We start from the raw sequence: 20878 nt of genomic DNA on the forward strand, positions 1-20878 counted from the left end.
TGGGAAACGGTGGTGTTCCCATGCATTTGCTGTCCAGTCCTCCTTGGTGTAGATGTTACTGGCCTGGGAGGTGGTACACACTGCTGCTAATGTGTGTTAGTGGTGGATGGAGCGGTTATTTAAGGTAATGGACAGAGTGCCAATTGAGTGGGCTACTTTGTAGTGGAAGATGTTGTTGAGGCTGCATTTATTCCAGAAAGCGGAGATTATTCCAGCACACTCCTGACTTGTATTTGTAGATAGAGGACAGGCTTTGAAGAGTCAAGAGGTGAGTTACTTGCCACATAATGCCCAGCCTCTGATCCGCTTTTGTGGTTAAATCTCAAACCTGGGCTTCTGATCCCTCAAGCTTTGACACAAACAAGGTTTGCTTTTCGCTCTGTCCTTTGTCCCTATCACCATTCATTTGCTGCTGACACCCAGATTCATTCCTTTATTCATGTGTTGACTCTACTATTCCAGTATTAGTCTTGCCAAATTTCTGGCATCTACTCTCTATAAACCACAACTCATTCAAATCTTTGCTTCCTGTTATCATGGTCTGCAGTAGTTCTGCTCATGCATTACCTCATTTCTTGCTAGCCCCCACTAGCAGCTGGTTTCCAGTGTCACCTGCTTAAAGTCTTCTCCTGGTGTGTAGATCAGGCATGGTCTTGTGTCTTCCTTTCTCTGTAATTTCTGATAACTTGCACTTTTGAGCGTTTACAATTGATAACTTTGCTGCGACAGTGCACACGTATTATTTACAACTTGCAATTTAAACTGTTTTTGTATTGAAATCTTTGCAGAATATATGTTAAATTTTTGAAATGCACCTCCTGCACATGGACTTTATGATGTGTTCTTGCGTGTCATGACGTATGTGCCGAAAATTTGCACCATTTCAAGACTTCTACTTTGCTGACAGAGCAAGATAAAAGATCGACAAAATTGTAAAGATTTGTATTGGAAGGATGTGTTGCAATTTTGATTTCTTTACTCTCTTGGAAAGGCTTTGCTGAATAACAAACGGCCTATGTGAAAGTGGAACGGAGAAGTTGGAAGACTCTATCAATTTCGGGCCATTACTTATGATACCTTCTGCTCTCAGTCATTTGTGGGATGTACACAAACATAAAGCCATGACATGCCATTTGACTGTGTGAAGACTATGTTAATAAGCAATTTTATTTTTTAACCTTTTTTTCATAGGCTTGATAGACAGACACAGTGGCCAAGATCAAACCATTCCATCCTACATTATTTCAGACCTGACTGTTTCCAGTTCAAGCACAGCTGCAGCCTGTACATAAGATGGTAGCAGAGGAGCAGGAACTTGGTAGCTCTAATTGTTCTCCAGTTCCATCCTTAAACAGACTTTCAGGGACTTGGCCTCCTAAGTGTTTATTTTTTCCTCCTTTTAAGAGTTGAGTACTCTGTGAGCATGATTTCTGACAAAAATCACATGAGTCTGTCTGTAAAATATTCTGCAAGTTACGACTGACAAGGTGGAAGAGTTCCTAAGTGGCTTTTCTGCAGTCTTGCTGGAGAGCACGCTTTACTAAAGACAGTCTATCACATTATGTGAGCCAACTCCATTGGAATCTGCAGCTTTGCCTCAGTGCCATGGATTTCAACCGTGTGATGGTGTTTCTCTTGAATGTCCTCACTGCAGACACCTTGGATTGGAAGCTTTTCTTGTGACTTTATTGTACAGGAGAATCAGACTAATAGACACCAATGAAGTTGGTTGGTTTTTTTGAAGTCCATTTGCTCTTCTACATGTCATTGAGCATGCAGAGATATGAACATTCCAGCATCAATATACAGCTGAACTAGTTACAGCTAAAGCTGTAGTCTCTCAAGACCATGCCAGTCCTATTCCCTTTTATAAGTGATAGCACATGTACCTTGCAGAAAATTTCCAAAACCTAACAGACACAGTATTTATTTCAATCTGATGAGAAAGTTTAATTTTTTTAAAAACATTTATTTGTTTGCAAGATGTCTTCCTGGCTTACAATGCCAGCATTAATTTCCAGTCTCTAATTACCCTTGGGATTATAGTGTTGAGCTGCTGTCTTGAACTATTGAGGTGATGGTGTGTAGATGCATGCGCACATACGCATATGACACGCTGCACCATGCTACCAGCTGTTACCTAGAAAGTTTCAGGATCCACAACAGTGAAAAAGAGGTGATATTCTTCCCAGTCAGGGCGGTGTGTTGTTTGGTGGGAAAGTTTCAGTTAATGTTACTGATAAATATCTGCTGCCTTCGTCCTTCGAGGCAGGTTTGTAAGGTGCTGTTGAAGAGGCTCTGGTGACTCGCTGCTTGGCACTTTCTGAAGGTGTACGTGCTGGTGGAGAGACAAAACTGTGACTGTATGATCAAAGATGAAGATTTATCTAAATGGTTTGTATTGTGGGGTGTGGTTAGTCGAGATTTGCGGGGTTTGGTGTTAGATTAAGTGTTTTTCAGAAAATGACTTGAGAAAAGGAGATCAGTAGGTTTTATGAGCTGTCGAAAATAGTGTTTCATTTAATGGAAGATGGGGAATCAACAGGATTTGCAGAGATAAATAATCAATTGTCAAGTGCAGATAGATAAAACAATCTAAAACCATGCATTCTGAAATTATGAAGTAGGCAGAGGCCTTACAGGATTAACAGGGAAATATTGTCGAGGTGTATTTGTGACTTATAGAAAAGCTTAAAAGAATCCAAACATTGCCAAGCTGCCAAGACATTAAGTTGCACAGGATCCGGATCCAAGAGGGGAAATATCAAGCACGTGGTGGGGACGTGTGTGTGCATGTGTGTGGTGTCCCGTATCAGAGTAGGAGAAACCTTGAGAACACTGGGGAGAGAACAAGAGCAGTTCTTTGGCATCCTGCAGGCTCGGATCCCAAAGCTCGGCTATTTCCAGACACTGAATAAACGTTTTTCTCAACCAGGACCATGTATTAGTTGATGTGCAGCAACCACCTTAAGTAAAAGAGCCAGGTAAAGAGACCCTCAAAATGAAGTTTAGGACCAGGATCAGGGCCCTCATGGATAGCCACAACAGCAAAAGACCCTGAATTTTAGAAGTCAATTGCCACTCAGCAACCCTGGAGCAATGACACTGATGTTGCTTATAGAGTGAAACAGAATGGGCAGAAAGAAGGTCGGCTCAAAGAGCAAGATGGCGGACTCACTTTTCCGTGTGGGATAAATGAATGAGCCTCTGGCTTATCCTGACATAGAAGCAGTGCACTACAGTCATCAGTGCAGACACCCCAACCCTAGCAGCCAACAATGAAACCGAACAGGAATTCTATACCAGCCCTGATCAGTCATTTGTTCTGTGTCCCAGAGGGAGATTGGTTGATTCACTTTGGGGACTGCAATACCAGAGCAGGAGGGATGCAAAACTCTGCGAAGGCAATGATCAGCATGCATAGTGAAGGCAACTGCAACAGAAATAAACTCCTGACAAAATCGATAAAATATGGTCTGGTTTGGTTATGACAAACTTGCTATTTTGTCAGAGCAACAAATACAGATAACACTGCAGACACCACCTTGACTCCATCATTGTCTGAGCAAGGGATTGCAATGATGTCCACATGATCTCCACTGTGTCACAAGCAGACAGCTGCTGGATTGACCATTTCCTAATCTGGCCTGCTTTTTTCATCAGCCATGGTCCTCAAGCAGCAGTGCTGCAGGCATTTCAGTGCTGATAGACTCAAAAGCCCTCAGCCCACTTGGTTGCACTCAATGATTGGAAATCACAGAATGTCCCATCACACCTGGTTTGTCCTTCAGTCAGTTGTAAGTAGCGCCCACAAAGACATTAGGGTTTCTCTGCCAGAAAACACCAGTACCGGTGTGATGAAAATGAGCAGGAGATCCAGCTCCTATCAAATCACAAACCCAAGACATTCCTGAAAACACCACCCATATCCGAGGGAAAGAAAGCAGGCCTACAGACAGTGAGACCACAGTCTGACAAAAAAAATTCCGTGGCTTAAGGAATGGATGTTGAACAGAGTGAGCACAGTATTACATCAGCCTACCTACAGTCATAACATGCATGGATCCTTCACAGCAATCAAGTTTGTTCACAGTTCTAGCATCCAAAGATGTATTACACCAAGACTCTAGAACATAATGGCATACGTCGAGGACAGACAACCAGTGAGCGATTGTTGCAAGAAACATTTTAAGGATCTCCTCAGCTGAAGCCGAGTCCTTGAAATGAGTTATCTTGACCACATCCCACCGCATGCTGCATGCCACCATCTCTGCACAACCAGATACACCATTGAAAGCACACTGTCCGGTTGCATAATGACCTGGTACGGCAACTGCACTGCCCAGATTGTTTGAAACTACAGAAGGTGGTGTGCTCCGCCCAAACCATCATGGAAGCTAACCTCCTATCCATGGTCTCCATTTACACTTCTTGTTGCTGTGAAAAGGCTGCCAGCATCATCTAAGATTCCTCGCTCCCTGGTAATGCTCTCTTTCAACTTCTTCCAGGCAGATGATACAGAAGATTGAACACACACAACAACAGGTTCAAAAACTGCTTCTTACCTGCCATTTTTAGACTGCTGAATGGACCTTTCTAACTTAAAACGTTTGTTGATCTTGTTTTGTGCACCTCCTCTGCAGCTGTAACCCTGTATACCTCGCTCTGCCTAAACTCTTAACAATACGTATGTCTTTGTTTGCTATGTACTGCTCACAAAAGAAAGCTTTTCATTGTATTTAGGGGTACATGTGACTGCAATAAATCAAGTTGAAATCAAATCAACCTCAGGCCAACTGGTAGTTGGAAAGGGAGTGCAACAGTTAAAGAACCATTAATGCTGCTAGCACAGTCAAAACCACAGTTGAAGTATTACAATATGCCAAGAATCACACTTGGTCCCTATACGTGCCTCATCATCTTCATGTGGAAGGAGAGGAGCATGCCATGGGACCACTGAGATGTCATAATAGTGACCATTTTCATAAAAAGGTGATAACACTAACTGTTATCTCCCATTGGAAAAGCCACTGCAAAAAGCCTCCTCCATTGCATCCCCTGGCTGAAGTGTACCTCTTGGAGTCAAAATCCAGATTCTGTCAGTCATATAATTGAGTGGATATTGTCATTGCAGCAAGACACATTCAAGAAAAATGTAGCGAGCAGGCCTTCCTTGACCTCACAAAGGCCATTGGCATTGTCAACCTGGAGGGATTTTGAAATTTCTCAAATTTGGCTGCAAATAGAAGCTCATTGTGCAGCAGATAAAAGATGGCAATGACAGTGCAGCAGTGACCCTAACAAATGGACCCAGCACAAACCCGATATGTATGCAAATTGTGCTCAAGCTCAGCTGTGTCATTCTATTATCTTCCTTGCCACGATACTCCATTTTACATCCATGAAGCTTCCCACAAGTGTGGAGAGAATCTGCAGGAAAAGCTGGCAACTGTTCATCCCACACTGCATCCAGTCCAGAGCCAAGACTGCAAGCCAACCAAGCAGGCTGCAGATTGCCTTTCTTTGTGCCCTGATTCAGAAGTTAAGCTCTGGATGTACTCGCACAGGAATTTGAGAGAATGAGCTTTAAGCTAATAATCCAGAAGCCAAGGCCCACCACCAGCCTGCTGTCACTGCAAAACACAGTCTGTCAACTATCAAGATCCACAGTGACAATCTGGTTAATTCTCATACCTCGAACTCTCTCCTCTCAGAGAGGGCGAGCATTGATGATGAAATGCAACATTGCTCCCAAATTGCTAACTCTGACAGACAGTGTTTGATGCCAAAGACCTCAAACCGTAACACCAAGCTTGTGGTCAACAGGGCAGCAGTGTTACCAGCCTTCCTGTAGGTGTCAGAGACAGAGACTGTGTACAGCACAAACCTCAAGAAATACAATAAGTGATACCTTTGCAAAATCCTGCAAATCCACTGGCAAGACAGGCATTCTAACATCGGTGTCCTCTCTCGGGCCAACATCCCAGTAAGCAAGAGCATTGATGGACCAGACAATTTCACAGCAATTTCAACAGAGAGGCCATTAGCAAATCATTTGCGTCAAATTTCATTGGGCAGTTAAGCTTGTGCACATTCTGTGAAAAGTCTGATAGGCATTTGGACAATGTGTTGTAATATGGATGGAAATTTTCCGGTTATGGCTGAGCAGCAGCTCCAGCTGGCAATCTGGACAGAATCACAGTGGACATTAAACAACTAGGGGACGTTTGTTTGTTTTATACTGAAGCGTTATGTTCATCTTCGTTTGTTTACCTGACGACTATCAAAATAGTTGCCTCCAGTTAAAGTTGAACCCAATGACATGTTTCTGTTTGCTAGTTTGCTTTTAGACTGTGTGAGCATTCTACATTTATTGAGAATGTGAAGTGGAACAGAAGAGTCAACTATGTTTTGTAGGACTGTTGACACATGATAAAGATAGCAAGTTCCCAGTTTCCCTGGTGCTCATGAATGAACTAATTTAGTTCGTTTTGTTCCGGTTTGTAGACATATTCTTTTTCCAATTTTAACCCACAAGTTAATCTGTACCTGCTATTTCCTCTCAGCACAAGGAGAATGCTGCAGAAGGGATCCTCTGTTTTCAGTGCGTAACCAAGAAGGAAAAACAAGCAGATATAGAGAAAAAATGTGAAGTTGTGAGATTAGGTAATGTATGGTTTGGATTGTGCAGGCCTGATGTATTTGGGAAATATTGAGTAGAGATTAGAGAAAATGGGAGTGAAATCCAGAAGAAGACTGGGTTTAAAAAAAAGTGTATTGGGAGCATGGAGGAAAGAGGATAGATGGAAAGCTGAATGAAGTATCGACCAGCATTGCTCAAAGCAAGGAAAACTACAGTAACAATAGAGGTTGGAGTTTAGAACTGAGATGGCTGTTTTTCCAGATGTTATGCTTTTGCCTGTACCTACTGTCACATAAATGGAGTGTTGCAGTAACAGAAGAAACCAAGTTCCTAGATAACAAGGTGTAGAGCTGGATGAACACAGCAGGCCAAGCAACATCAGAGGAGCAGGTAGGCTCACGTTTCAGGCCTGTGGTCACCTTCAGAAATTTTCTGAAGAAGCGTCCAGGCCTGAAACGTCAGCCTTCATGTTCCTTTGATGCTGCTTGGCCTGCTGCATTCATCCAGCTCTGCACCTTGTTATCTCAGATTCTCCAGCATCTGCAGTTCCTGCTATCTCTGAACCAAGTTCCTAGATGCAGCTTTAGACATTAAATGTGATCCAGTGCAATATAAAAGCCGGTAGTTTTGTATTATGTATGAAAATGTGTATATATATTCCTTCCTGAAAATATTGACTTAAACTAATGTTTGTGTTAGAGTGTCACAGACTGAGGAGCAACCTGATAAAATTGTATAAAATTATGTGAGGCTTGGATGGCGTGGTTAGTCAGTTATTTTCCTAGGGTGAAAATGTCAAATACTAGGCGGTACAGGTTTAAGGTGAGGGGGGGGGAAATCTTTTTAAAGGAAATGTGCAAGGAAAGTTTGTTTTTAATACAGTGGTGCCTGAATGTGCTGCCAGGGGAGATGGGAAAGCAGAGAGGATAGCAATGTTCAAGAGACACTTAGGAACATGAGTGAGCAGGGAATAGAGGGATACAGACAGTTAGTGATAATGGGAACTGCAGATGCTGTAGAATCCAAGATAACAAAGTGTGGGGCTGGATGAACACAGCAGGCCAAGCAGCATCTCAGGAGCACAAAAGCTGATGTTTTGGGCCTAGACCCTTCATCCTGAGATGCTGCTTGGCCTGCTGTGTTGTTCATCCAGCCCCACACTTTGTTATACAGATAGTTGGGATTAGTTTAGAAGAGGATTTTGGTAGACACAGGCATGGTGGGTTGAAGGGCCTGTTCCTGTGTTGTACTACTCTAGGTAACTCAGTTACAAAGAAACAAAGCACCGTCCAGTATGTATTGTAAGCTTCCTTGTCCACAGATTTAGCCACAAGGTCATGGGACATATCACCACACTCCAGTCCATTTGTATCTTTGTCCAATGAGCATATGCTTGAAATTTTCTATCAGGGGTCACTTGCGAGCTTGATTCCTCCTCCCCATTTGCCTCCGGTCTAGGTATTGGCATTAATCTCCTCGACGTCAGGTGAGTTCAGGTAATTCAGCACAGTGTGAACCTGAACCATTGTAGACTGTACCAGTCAGTATTGTACTCAGGTATTCTTTACCACATTGCATGTAGACAGGATTTTTGTTTCAGTTTGAAATTATATTGAAGTTAGTCATTGCTTATAATAATTTTTTTTGATGAAGTTTATATTTCATTCCTCGTTAAAGGTACTTGAGTTTTTATATGAATATGCAATTGGGAAATGTATGCAGACTTATTAAAAAGGAAGTCATCAATTGTAGATATGAAAATACCTTATTTGTTTTCTTTCAGAGGACAAGAAAATATGGGCACTCAAAAGACCAGTGCCACTTTTAATGGTATGGTAAATGCATATAATGAAAGACCTTGTTGCAATGTCCTATCTTGGGGGAAGAATGGCAGTATTGAATAAATGCTTTTTGTATGGTGTGGTGAAGGGATAGTTTTGGAGCAGGGCTGATTTTCTTACTAACTGGGTGTTTTTGCATGGAGCTCACTCACATTTTTCAAAGTTGATGGTCTTAGTTTATCCACCTGTTTTAAGCCTATGTCTGAAGTTTGTTCTTTTTAAATAAAAAGGTACATCTAATGGAGTAGTGACATTTTAGTCTGCATTGATCATATTTAATGCTTTTTTTTTGTTTTGCAAGCAATTAGCCATTCTTGGTTATGGGCAGTGATGATAATGTTCCATTTATTGCCCAGCCCAAGTTGTCTTGCTCAGATGATGGGTTTTCATCTCTGAACACTGCAGCGCATTCTTGCGATGAGCATGTCTCCACAGTGGTGTGAGCGAAATCAAAATGACTTTTTTTCAAAATTTACACACGGGAGTGGGCGCCTCTGGCTAGGCAGCATTTATTGCCCATCCCTAATTGCCCAGAGGGCGGTTAAGAGTTAACCACATTGCTGTTGGTTTGTCACATGTAGGTCAGACCGGGTGGGGATGGCAGTTTCTTCCCGAAAGGGTGAACCAGATGGGTTTTTATGACAATGGATTTGTGATTGTATTTGGCTCTTAATTCTAGACTCTTCATTGAATTCAAATCCCACTATCAATGGCGGTATTTGAACCCATAATATTAGTTAATTTATAGGAGCAGTGATATATGTCTTTGTTGGAGATGGCTTGGAACATGACTTGGAAATTACTCCTGTTCAAGTGGTTCAGGCCATCTGGCATCCCTGAATTGCTGAAGCACCAAAACACCAGACCCCAGTGGGTTAAATGATTCAAAGTTTTTCCAGAGCTTTTTTTGAAAATTTAGTATTTGTCTAGTTACATTGGGAATTGCTTTTTGCCAAACCAAAAGGACTGGTTAAAAATTGAAGTGTCAATGTCATGAAAAAGGGAAGTTGTTTAAAAATGTTCAAATATGACATATAATGTAATGGAACTGATTATGGCACATCATACAAACATATTTTGTTAATGTGAGAGTGCAAACCCATTTTTGTTGTTTTCTGTCCAATCTGTCCTGTGACCGGTCTGAAAACTAGTTTCCCAAACCTTCACAATCCCCGTATTTGTTGTACTAACTGCTGAAAGACCTCCAGCAATGCCTCATCATCACATCACTTCTAATTTATCTTCCTGTCCGGAAGGTAAAAGAGTTTTCTCAAATGAGTTAATAAATTTGGTGACATTTTGAGATGGAAATTGGGTCCTCTATTTCCACATCAGTGAAAGCCCCATTGCATGACTTTGAAGTTAGCTGGACAGTTTGCTTGTTAAGCTGCAAACTGAAAAAGGGAAGCATGGATGAATAGTCTTGGAATCCATCATTTGTAATTCATGGTTGGATAGTAACTCCCGAACAGCATTTTGCTCTTGCTACTGATGGCAGCATTGAAATAGTCATCCACCAGTGAGTGACTAGTGGGTCTTGCCAAAACACAACAACATTGTGGCAGGAAATAACCCAATTTCCATCATTCACTTGATTTGGTTGTTCTACCAATTATTGACTGACTGATGATGAGGGTGGTCTTTTGCCGTCCTTAGCTTCTATTCTGTGTGATTTCCTTGTTTCTCATATACCCCACCGTTGAAAGAAGAGAGGGGAAATAGCTGACGCACGTGGTGATTGTGCATTATATCCTTTTTGATGTGCACTAATCCATGAGAGACTAAGAATCAATAAACCAAGAAATTGTTCACAGTATTTTTGTTACCCGTTGTGAACAAAGGAGAATTCCCCAATCCAGCTACTATAACGTTATGCATTAGAGAATTGAAAATAGAGAGTAAAGAAGGAGCTGATCACATTTCACACCAGTTAATTCCAGTTAGAACGTTGAATTCAACTGTAAAAAAACTCCACGCTCTCCACAGTAGAATGCATTCTTGTCTAACAGTATGTGAGAGACACTGGCTCTCCAAATTCCAAGTCTCTACCCATATTGTTCCATGTCCAGCTACAAACACACGTTTGTAACGGACTCTTCATCCTGTTGTATCTATTGTCCTGTGAAGAATTTCCTGACCCCTGATCTCACGATGTTGACAAGCCACACTGTGCCATCGGACTTTGAAGCTCAGTTGGCTTCAGTGACCACGCTACCACCTAAGAGTCAGTGATTTTAAAAAGTTCCCAATGAGATATTCACTTCAAAAATGCTTTCCTTTTATCCTAGACATTGCTACCCTGGTTGATCTCATTGAGTATTATGTGATGCTGCTGCTGTGGAAAGTTGCATGTTAACCACATTGTTGCGGGACAGCAAGCTTTCTTCCCTAAAGGAGTTTACTGACCTACTTGGATTTTTACAGAAACCTAATAGCCTCAAGCTCATTTTTACTCATTCTAGATACCTATCTGCTGATTTCTTTCAAAGTAAATTTAAAATATTTTTCTGTTAGAATGGGATTTGAATTGATGTTCTCTGCATTTTTTGTTCCACTAACACATCTGTTGCCCTTAAAAGTGACTCTGATTTAAGACCAGTACATTTTTGCTGTATAACCTGAGGTTTTTTTTTAAGATTAAAATTCTAATGCGCTTAATTTGAAAGAGGATTAAAGTTGTTTTGGGATTCTTCAAAATGAGTCACAGCAGCTTGCTGTGCAACAGAGATTGCTTTGTCCCTGACGTTTTTCAAATGCATTTCCAGAATGTTGCCTTTCAGGAACTTTCTAATTTGACACCTGTGCAGTTGACAGACATTCTGGTCTGGAACCCCTCTGAATATCGTGTCTTGATGTAACAGTACATTGAACCAGGGAGTAGTAGTTGTAGGTCTTCAATAAGTTTCTTTGACTTGCTGAGTCCCTTTTCCATTCAGTCCTGTTTTTCACAAGAAATTGGACCGGAAAAGACACTCTGTTGCATCCAGTCTTTCATTATCATGTGATCTTTGTAGAACATCAATCCCATTCTAGTTTATGGAGGCCCCAGGTGGGAGTAGGGCACTCAATGGGTCACCAGAAGCCATTATTGAATATGACTGCATCACAGTCATGAGCCTGCTATTTCCAGATCCTAACTGCTCATTGTGATTCTTAACCTTTCTCACTGTCAGGTGAGCACTACAAATTCTTCGATCTACCCTCAGAACTAAAGTTTTTCATCTCTGGAACCATTTTTGTAAACTGTTTCTACACTCTCTCCCTAGTATTTCACATCCTTTGTATAATCTGTACATAATACTGTACATAATATTCCAGCTGACATTCACAAGAGTCTTGTACAAATTACACATCACTGCCTTGCTCTTATGCTCCATGCCCTTACTATAATACCAGTGATGCTAAATTTTATTTATTGCTTTCCCGACGTGCTCTGCCAGTTTCAATGATCTGTGCACATAAACACCACTACTGCTATGCCCCCTTAGAATTGCATCCCCTATTTTAAATTGCCTTTCAATGTTCTTCCTACCAAAATGCATGACCTTGCATTTCTCTGCATTGACACTCATCTGCCAGCTGATTGTTAATGCCCATTTTTACAGCTTATGATTCTTCCAAGTTTTGTGTCATCCGAAAAGTATTAATTTATCCCTATACATTAAAATTCAGATTGTTAGTGTATATCAGGAAAAGAAAGGGTCTCAATACTGACCCCTTGAGGAAGTCCAATACAAATGATCATCTTGTCCAAAATATATCCATTGACCGTTACTTTCTTTCCTAGCATTTAGCTAATTTTCTGTGCATGTTGTTACTGATCCTTTTATTTCCTGACCTATGCCTTTCTTGGTAAGCCTGTTGTAATGCAATATGTTGAATGCCTTCCGAAAGTCCATACACATCACATCAATAACACTACCCTCATTGAGCCTTTCTGTTAGGACGTCAAAAAACTCTGGCAAGTTAGTTAAGCATAATTTCCCCTTTAGAAGTTCGTACTGATTCTTCCTAATCAACTCACCTTTTTCATATAACTACTGACTCTATCCTGAATAATTGTCTATAAAAGCTTTTCCACCGCTGCAGTTAAACTGACTGATTCTCCAAACCGTCTCTTTCCAATTGAGAGTACCCGTAGTTTCTTCTGTCTATTTTACATAACTTATGAAGTCGTTGTTATAGTCCAATATCAGGACCAGCCCGGCTCGAGCTGTGCTGTGCTGCAAAACTGTTAAGAGTCTCGTAATGAAGTTCAGAGGCTCCAACAAACAGAGTGACAGTAAGTTTAAGTGTTGTACCTAATTCTGCTAAGATTAAACAAAATGTTGAAAAAGACTATGCAGAAATATACATATATTCTTAACCAGTTTATTTTAAACCATAGGGCAGTTGAAATAATTTGCCTTATTTATATAAACAATACTGAAGTCCTGTCCTTGCAGCTTTCTCTCATGTTCATTGCCAAACTTTGCCAAGTACAGCAGTTAGTGAAAGGAGGAAAATTGAAGTACAGTATTGTTCTCCCTCCTTCTATCATTTTTGTTTCTAGGTCTGTATCTACCTAAGAGTTGAAAATGAGGCAAGCATGAAAATTTGGAATGATGACAGTCCTGGCAATCAAATGCCTTGTGCAGTTTGGAACTAAACTATCATTTAACCTTTTTTTAAACATACTTGTCTATTTATCTAAAACACTTAGAAGTATTAACAATTAAATATACATATTTCATACTTGCAGTCTAAAATTGCTTTAATTCTGTGTTCATGAACCAGATTGGGTGCTGCCACTTGAATGTGTTTTCTGGCTAATATCCTGCTAGTATGGAATCATTCTTTGAACAGAAAGAAGCTGCAAGTATATAGTCCCATTTAGGAAGTAGAGTCAGAATGCATGTCCCTCCATGAAATGTTTTAACACTGATCAGCTCATTTACAAACTACATTCCCTTCCAAAGCTTTCCCTTACTAACTACATTGCCTTGTGCTATTTCTGTGTTCTGCAGTCTGCTGTCTTCAATTACTGCTTTCATGCAATGTTTAAGAGTTGTCACTGTGGAGTTGCAGAAGTTTAAATGCCTCTATATAGTTTCAGTTTGCACCCTTACACTCCATATTTCTGTCATATTTTGATCGTAGGTTGGAATTTTAGAAAGAAGATAGTGTTTTTAATAACTGGAATATTTTTCTTTTTTTTTTCTCTTCCATCTACATTACTCTAGGAGCTGCTGTCAATCTTACTTTAGTCACACCTGAAAAGGCCATAAAGCTTGCTGCAAATGATTTCTTCCGTCACATGCTTTCCAAGGATGGGTGAGTAGAAGTTTCTTTCAATAAAGGGGCTGGCAGGGAGAAAGAGATTCCTCACTTGAAACATAGTTAAACAGAACAGTCATAGTGTGACAGAACTGACTGAACGCTTTTGAAATTAAGCATCAAGCTCTTCGCTGAATGAAATTCTTAGCCAACACCAGAAACAATGGAGATTATGAAATGATCACAGCTAGTTCAGGCTGCAGCGCTGATGTGTTTTAGAAGTATTACCCATTTTGATGTTAAATGTGCAAGCATCTCAGCAGACACATGTTCCACGGTGGGGCTCGAGTGGCACAGTTATAATGTCCTCACCATTGAACCAGAAGGTCCAGACGTGTGTCATAATACATCTGAAAAGGCTGATTTAAAAATACCTACAAATGCTCTGTGTTATGAACTTGCACCTGCAATGCAGTGTCCTAATAATGTTTTGTTCATCAGTGCCAACACACAATGGGGATCAATTCCTGCAGGTGTAATGTCCATGCCAGAGTTGTGACAATTTAAGATCAGAGCTGCTTTTAAGTATACAACTCTGCTTTCCATTCCTGAATTATGCATTTTATTTCTTTTAATAAGCGGTGTTATGCAAATATTCCCTTCACCACAAGTTGATGGGGGGGGTAAAAGAATTAGTTGCGACTTTGCAACTGCTCAGAGAGTAACCATTTTAACAGTCAGGTTCTTGTAATTGTCAAAAATAATTGCTGAAAGGTTTATAATGGTTTATTTCAATGTTGTTTCACCTTGAAATTTGTCTTTGTCAGATATATAGACAATAGTGAATTCCCAGGTCTTGCCAAAATGTTGAACATCTATTCCACGAACTGCTGGAATACGGGTCTTTAGCACAAGACCTTATATAAGTGTTTACTAAATAACTGCTTTCAATTACCATAGCTTCCTTGTATGTTCAAAATTGAATTGGTAATGATGAATGTTATTTTCCAGTTTTAGTAATGATGTCGAGTTTTTCTTAAGCTGTGTTTCGTAGGCACTAGGCACGCAGATTATCTGCTTAGCAGTGCCACATCACTCCAACAGAAAGGATAGCCTAATTAATAAACCCTTATGTGAAGTTGGAAGTGAAGTGCTCAGTGATGTGAGTGCCCGTAGCACTCTGACTCAACGGTCTAAATACAGCCCATAGCAGCTGTCTTTCCCTAGCCCACCATGAGAAGCTGAACAGCCAGCACTACTTTCATGACCTTTGTACCTGCTACCAGCCATGCCTCTGCTCCCAGATTCTCAGTGCCTCACTTAGCCAGATGTGCAGAACTCTTGACTTTAGCACTACCTCTGCGTACACGGGCCACACTGTGCTGTCATTCGCACAGATTCACTCTGGTTCAGGACCTTTTCTGCTGATATTATCTGCTCCAGAGGTCTGCCATGACATGTCTGATCAGGTTTTGTTGTTTTAAAAAACTGGAAGATCCAAAGGGTGCTTGTTCATGTCCCATCTGCTACAAAGGTTTTGTTTTCTTTATTCATTCACGGTGTAAGAGTGTTGCTGACCAGGCAGCATTTACTGTCCATCCCTAATTGTCCAGAGGGCAGCTAAGAGTCAACCACATTGCTGCGGGTCTCGAGTCACATGGAGGCCAGACTAGTTACGGATGGCAGTTTCCCTCCCTAAAGGACATTAGTGAACCAGATCGGGTTTTCCAACAATTGACAATGGATTCCCTGTCCTCATTCAACTCTTAATTCCAGATATTTGTTGAATTCAAATTCCACCACCTCTCATGGCGGGATTCGAACCCAACCCCAAAAACATTATCTGGGTCTCTGGATTAACAGTCCAGCGATAATACCACGAGGCCATTGCCTTCCCTTGAAGGTATGTCATATGATCTCTGAACGGGTTGAATTTAACAAAAGCAGGCCTTGGGACTCTTCTGGTGCAGCAATAGTGTCCTTAGCTTTGAGCCAGGAGACCCAGATTCATGTCCTGCCCACTTCAGTGGTGTGTAATAGCATTTCTGAACAGATTGATTAGAAAAACAAATGTATAAATCAGACCCAGAACTGCCTGTCCTGGCCTGGGACTAACCTATGTACATCATAAGAAGTGGTTCTGTTTTGGTGTTCGACAATGAACAATGGTCCTTGGTTCTGAGGAAGGGTCATCGGACCCGAAATGTTAACTCTGTTTTCTCTTTCACAGATGCTTCCAGACCTGCTGAACTTTTCCAGAAACTTTATTTTTGTTCCTGATTTACAGCATCCGCAGTTCTTTTGGTTTTTATTAAACAACGGTTTATTACAGATAGCCATCTTTACATTCAGATATTCCATTTTACTTGATAAAGGTTTGCAATTCAGTAAATAATGCAATATTGTTTTTGTAGTATCCATTAAAAGGAAGTGGCAGAAGAGTTTAACAGAGATTGTCTGTTTTCACTATGGAAATCAAATAATATTTCAGATATACTTCCAAATCAAGAGGTGAAATGGAGGGAGGAACATAAAACAGTGATAATCACCAGGTTAGGGTGCTGAGAAAAATAATCCCTAAAGGTTAACAAGTCACATGGATCTGAAGGGAGCCATCCTGTGGTCCTAAAAGCTACTGTAGAAATGGAAGTTGCATCGATTGTAATTTGCAACATTCATTTGATTCTGGAAAGATCCTGTCCGATTGGTAAACAGCAAATTTAACTCTTGTAATCAAGAAAGGAACGATACAGGAAGTGGACAAATTACAAGCCAGTTAGCCTTACATTTGTTGTGGGAAAAATGCTAGAATGTATTATTAATATGGCTTTAGCTTAAAAGATCTTAATACAGACAGATTCAACATGGTTTTGTGAAAGGTAAAGTCATATTTCATTAATTTATTAGAGTTCTTTGAGCAAGTAACAAGTAATGGCGATAAAGGGGATCCTTTGGATGTGGTGTAATTGCATTTGCGAAAGGATACCAGGCAAACTGTTGGAGAAAATGCGTAAGAGAAGAATTGATCACCGTTTATAGGGGCAAGATTTCATCAGGGATAGAATAGTTTTGTCAGAGGGAGGTTATGCCTAACGAATGTGATTGAACTTTGAAGTGGTGATGATGTAGTTTAAATGAATTTCAGCAAATCCTTTTTCAAGTTCGCACATGGGAGTCTGAAAAAGATGGGATCCAGGTAACATGGCAAGTTGGACCCCAAAATTGGCTTCATGGTAGGAGACAGAATGTGATGGTAGAGGCGTTCGTGTGATTGGAGAACAGTGTTCAGTGATGTACCACAGGGATCAATGCTGACCCCCTTATTGTTTATGATACATATAAACAATATAGAAGAAAATGTGAGGTTTGGGTGCAGTAGTGATAAGTAATCTTGCAGATGATACAAGATTGGCTGGTGGTTGACAGTGAGGAGGAAGTCTTGGTTACAGTAGAATATGGATGGATTGATCAGATGAGCAGATCAATAGCAGATGGAATTTAGCATTGATAATTGAGAGGTGATGCACTTTGTAGGAAGACACAAGAAAAAGGAATAATCAATGAATGGAAAGATACTGGGAAACTTGAACAGGTATCTTGGGGTGCTTGTCCATTGATGCTTGAGGATGGCAGGCCAGATTAATAGGGTCATTAAGAAGACATATGGGACATTTGCTTTTATCAGTTATGGCAAAGGTATAAGAGCGGGACGATCTTGTTGGAGGTGCACAGGAATTTGTTTAGGCCACAGTTGGATTACTCTGCAGTTCTGGTCATCACACTTAAGGAAGGATTTGGGAGACATCACTGTACTGGAGGGGTTGTAGAGGAGATTGACTGAGATATTGCCTGGACTGGAACACTTCAGCTCTGTAGAGAAGCTGGATAAGTTCAGTATTTTTTTTGTTGAGCAAAGAAGGCTAAGGGGGACTTGATCATGGTGTGGATCAGAAACAACTGTACCCCTTTATTGAAGGGTCAATAACAAGTAGACATAATTAAAGTGAGAAGCAGAAGTATGGAAGAAATTTGAGGAAAACTTCTGCATTCAGATCGTGGTGGGAATCTGGGATACACTGTCTGGAAGCGTATTTGAGGATACCTTGCAACCTTATAGGAAGATAAGTTCTTGGAAGGGCACTTAAACTTTCGTAACATTCAAAGCTGTGGGCTTTGTGGAAAATGACTCTTGTGCAGACTCGATGAGCTGAAGGATCTCTTCTGTACTGTAGGATTCTCTGCATGATAAAGTAGTGATCAATGATTATTTTGCAGTAACTGTAAGCTAAGACCTCCTGGTGTTGGGGTAGCATGATCATGGATGAAGGATTGATGACTGTTGTCAAGGATTAGAGATAAATGGGACATACCTGCTTTCGCAAGATGTAACCAGTGGAGCGATAGTGCTTCATGCTGAGGGCTCCACTATTTGCAACCAATATTGATGACTTAAGGATGGAACTGGATGTAAAGTCATTAAATTTACTGATAACAAAAGATAGCTAAGAAAATAAGTGGTGAGGAGGACAGCCATGTAAAAATACGATAAAGTGACTTTGATTAAGTGAGTGGTTAAATACGTGGCAGATGATGTATAATCTTGGAAAATATTACGATGACCACTTTGGCAAAATGAATAGAAAAACAATATGTTATAGAATAGAATAGAATCCCTACAGTGTGGAAACAGGCCCTTTGGCCCAACAAGTCTGCACCAAATCTGATAGAATCTTACCCAGTTCCCCTGTAACTCACCTAACTTACATATCCCTAAACACTATGGGCAATTTAGCATGGCCAATCCACCTAACCTGCACATCTTTGGACTGTGGGAGGAAACCGGAGCACACGGAGAAAACCCACACAGACACGGGGAGAATGTGCAAACTCCACATAAACAGTCATCCAAGGGTGGAATCGAACCCAGGTTGCTGGTGCTGTGAGGCAGCAGTGCTAACTATTGAGCCACTGTGCCGCCCCATTTATTTACATAGAGAAAGATGAATGCTGTTTGGTGTAGAGACATATATGTGTCCACAGAGAAACGGGTATGCGAGTACAGCAAGAGATTAGGACTGCAAATGAAACATGGTGTTTTATTGCAAGTAGAATACAGTATATAATAGACTGGTTTTACTACAACTGTAAATGGCATTGGTGAGACTCCAAATGAAGTAATGCATACAGTTTGTCCTCCTGACTTGAGAAAGGATATAACAACTTTTCAAGCAGGTCAGAAGAGGTTCATTTGATTGATGCCTGACATAAAGGGATCATCTTGTGAGGAAAGATTCGATGGGTTGTGCCCGTATCTGTTTAGAGTTTAGATGAATGAGAGGTGATCTTATTGAAATGTACAAGTCGCACAAAACCTATAGAAGCCTGGAAATGGTTGCAGGCAGGGATTTTTTTTAAATCAAACATGCAGGGTAGAGTGTCAGTTGACATCAAATTGTCTCCTAAATATCAATTAGAACAGAATTATTAATGCATAATTTTAAGGGGAACAAAGCAGCGGTCCTATTTTTATCAAGTCTGCACAATCATCCAAATCATTCTCAGTTTTCCCAAGTATCTGAGAAGCACATTCCATCAATTCCACACAGAAAAATGGACTGTAGGTTCCAGATGGAAAAATACAAAATTGAGAACCTGCTTGAGGAGTATTAGCAAATTCATTCTCCACATTAAACACTTTTTGAGATGTGGGCGTCGCTCGTTAGGCCAGCATTTATGGCCCGTTCATATTTGCCTCTGACAAGGTGGTCATGAGTTGGTGCTTTGACTTGCTGTGATCCATTTGGTGCCAGTACATCCAGAACGCTGATGGGGAGTGTGTTCCAGTATTTTGACCCAGTGACAACAAAGGAATGGTGATACTTCCAAGTCAGAAAGGTGGATAGGTTGGAGAGAAGCGTGCAGGTGGTGATACTCGCATGTATTTGATTCTTAATGTCCCTTTGGGCAATAGACAATAAATACTATCATCACACTGACTGTCAAGTTTTAAAGAGAAAATACCAGAGGGCATTAGTTCATATCTCAAATTTTATGCATTGCAGAAAAGAGTCACCTACACTCATCTGCGTGACATTCCAAGCGTTGTCTAATGACTTTACTGAGCATGACATAGATTAACCGGCGCTCATTGATTTTTTTGAAATAGTGCCTTTCTATCTGGGCACAAAACCATTAATAAGCCACTGTTTCCATGAACACTTAATGTTGTAAACTTGCTTTTCCCTTTAAAGTTAGCTGTTGGAAGAAGACAGGTAAGGTGTAATGGCCACCTTAAACTTCGTAACTACAATTTGTTTATTGGGCACAGTTTATTACGAGTAGAAAGGTATTTAGGATATTCAATTATTAATGTGAATGCATCAATTAATATAATATTCCAAAGCAATGAATCTTCTTCCAAATAAATTAAGCATAACTTAACTATGGGACATTGCTTGAAAGCCTAGATTTATTTCTATATGTTTTCTGTCTTGGATATCTCTGGGGATTAAATTTGATTAACTACAAGTATGTTAATTGGCTGCATTGAGGCAGTTATTTTGACCTTATCACACGTGGATAATTTCTGGAAGGTATCAAATTCCAATATGTTTATTTTTCTTCATTTTATATAAAGGGTGTATTTCATTGCCCGTGGCGCAAACTGAGGAAAATTGAAAAAATGAAAATTGAAGTCACACAGCAAGCTTCTCTACAATCAACTGTTTCATTTTAATTTCCTCAGTTTTTCTTCCTTATTGTTTTAGTGCAGTACAGGTTAGATGCAAAAAAAATCAAAATTCATGAACATAATTTTTGGTCTCTTTCAATGGAGCTGGAATATAAAGGAGAAGAATTGATGCTTCAGTTGTACAGAACCTTAATCAGGACTCATTTTGAATACTACATTCCATTTTGGGCATTTCGCTTGTGTGACGGAATCAGGAACAAAATGGCAGAATCTTTAAATCAAAGCACAGCCTTTGAGAAGTGAATTTTACAAAAATCCAAGTGAAAATAATGACCCACCCCACCATCACTACCTGGGATTGATTTGGTATTATGTAAGGATATTAAAGATATGGATCAGAGATGGCTAAATGGAGATCATCAGCATCTAACTGGATGGTGAAGTATT

The 20878-nt window shown here is 40.4% G+C and overlaps 1 protein-coding gene across 3 annotated transcripts in view; it reads left to right on the forward strand.

The window, feature by feature from the left end:
* The window catches only part of slc25a22a (solute carrier family 25 member 22a), a 125645-nt gene that overhangs the window by 72469 nt on the left and 32298 nt on the right, over positions 1–20878 (forward strand). For all 3 annotated transcript variants that reach the window (XM_059651904.1, XM_059651905.1, XM_048546101.2), the window contains one exon: positions 13707–13797. In XM_059651904.1, the coding sequence (XP_059507887.1) occupies positions 13707–13797 (91 nt within the window). The remainder of the gene's footprint in view (positions 1–13706; positions 13798–20878) is intronic.

The sequence above is a fragment of the Stegostoma tigrinum genome, chromosome 17 (genome assembly GCF_030684315.1).
Source record: "Stegostoma tigrinum isolate sSteTig4 chromosome 17, sSteTig4.hap1, whole genome shotgun sequence".
NCBI lineage: Eukaryota > Metazoa > Chordata > Chondrichthyes > Orectolobiformes > Stegostomatidae > Stegostoma > Stegostoma tigrinum.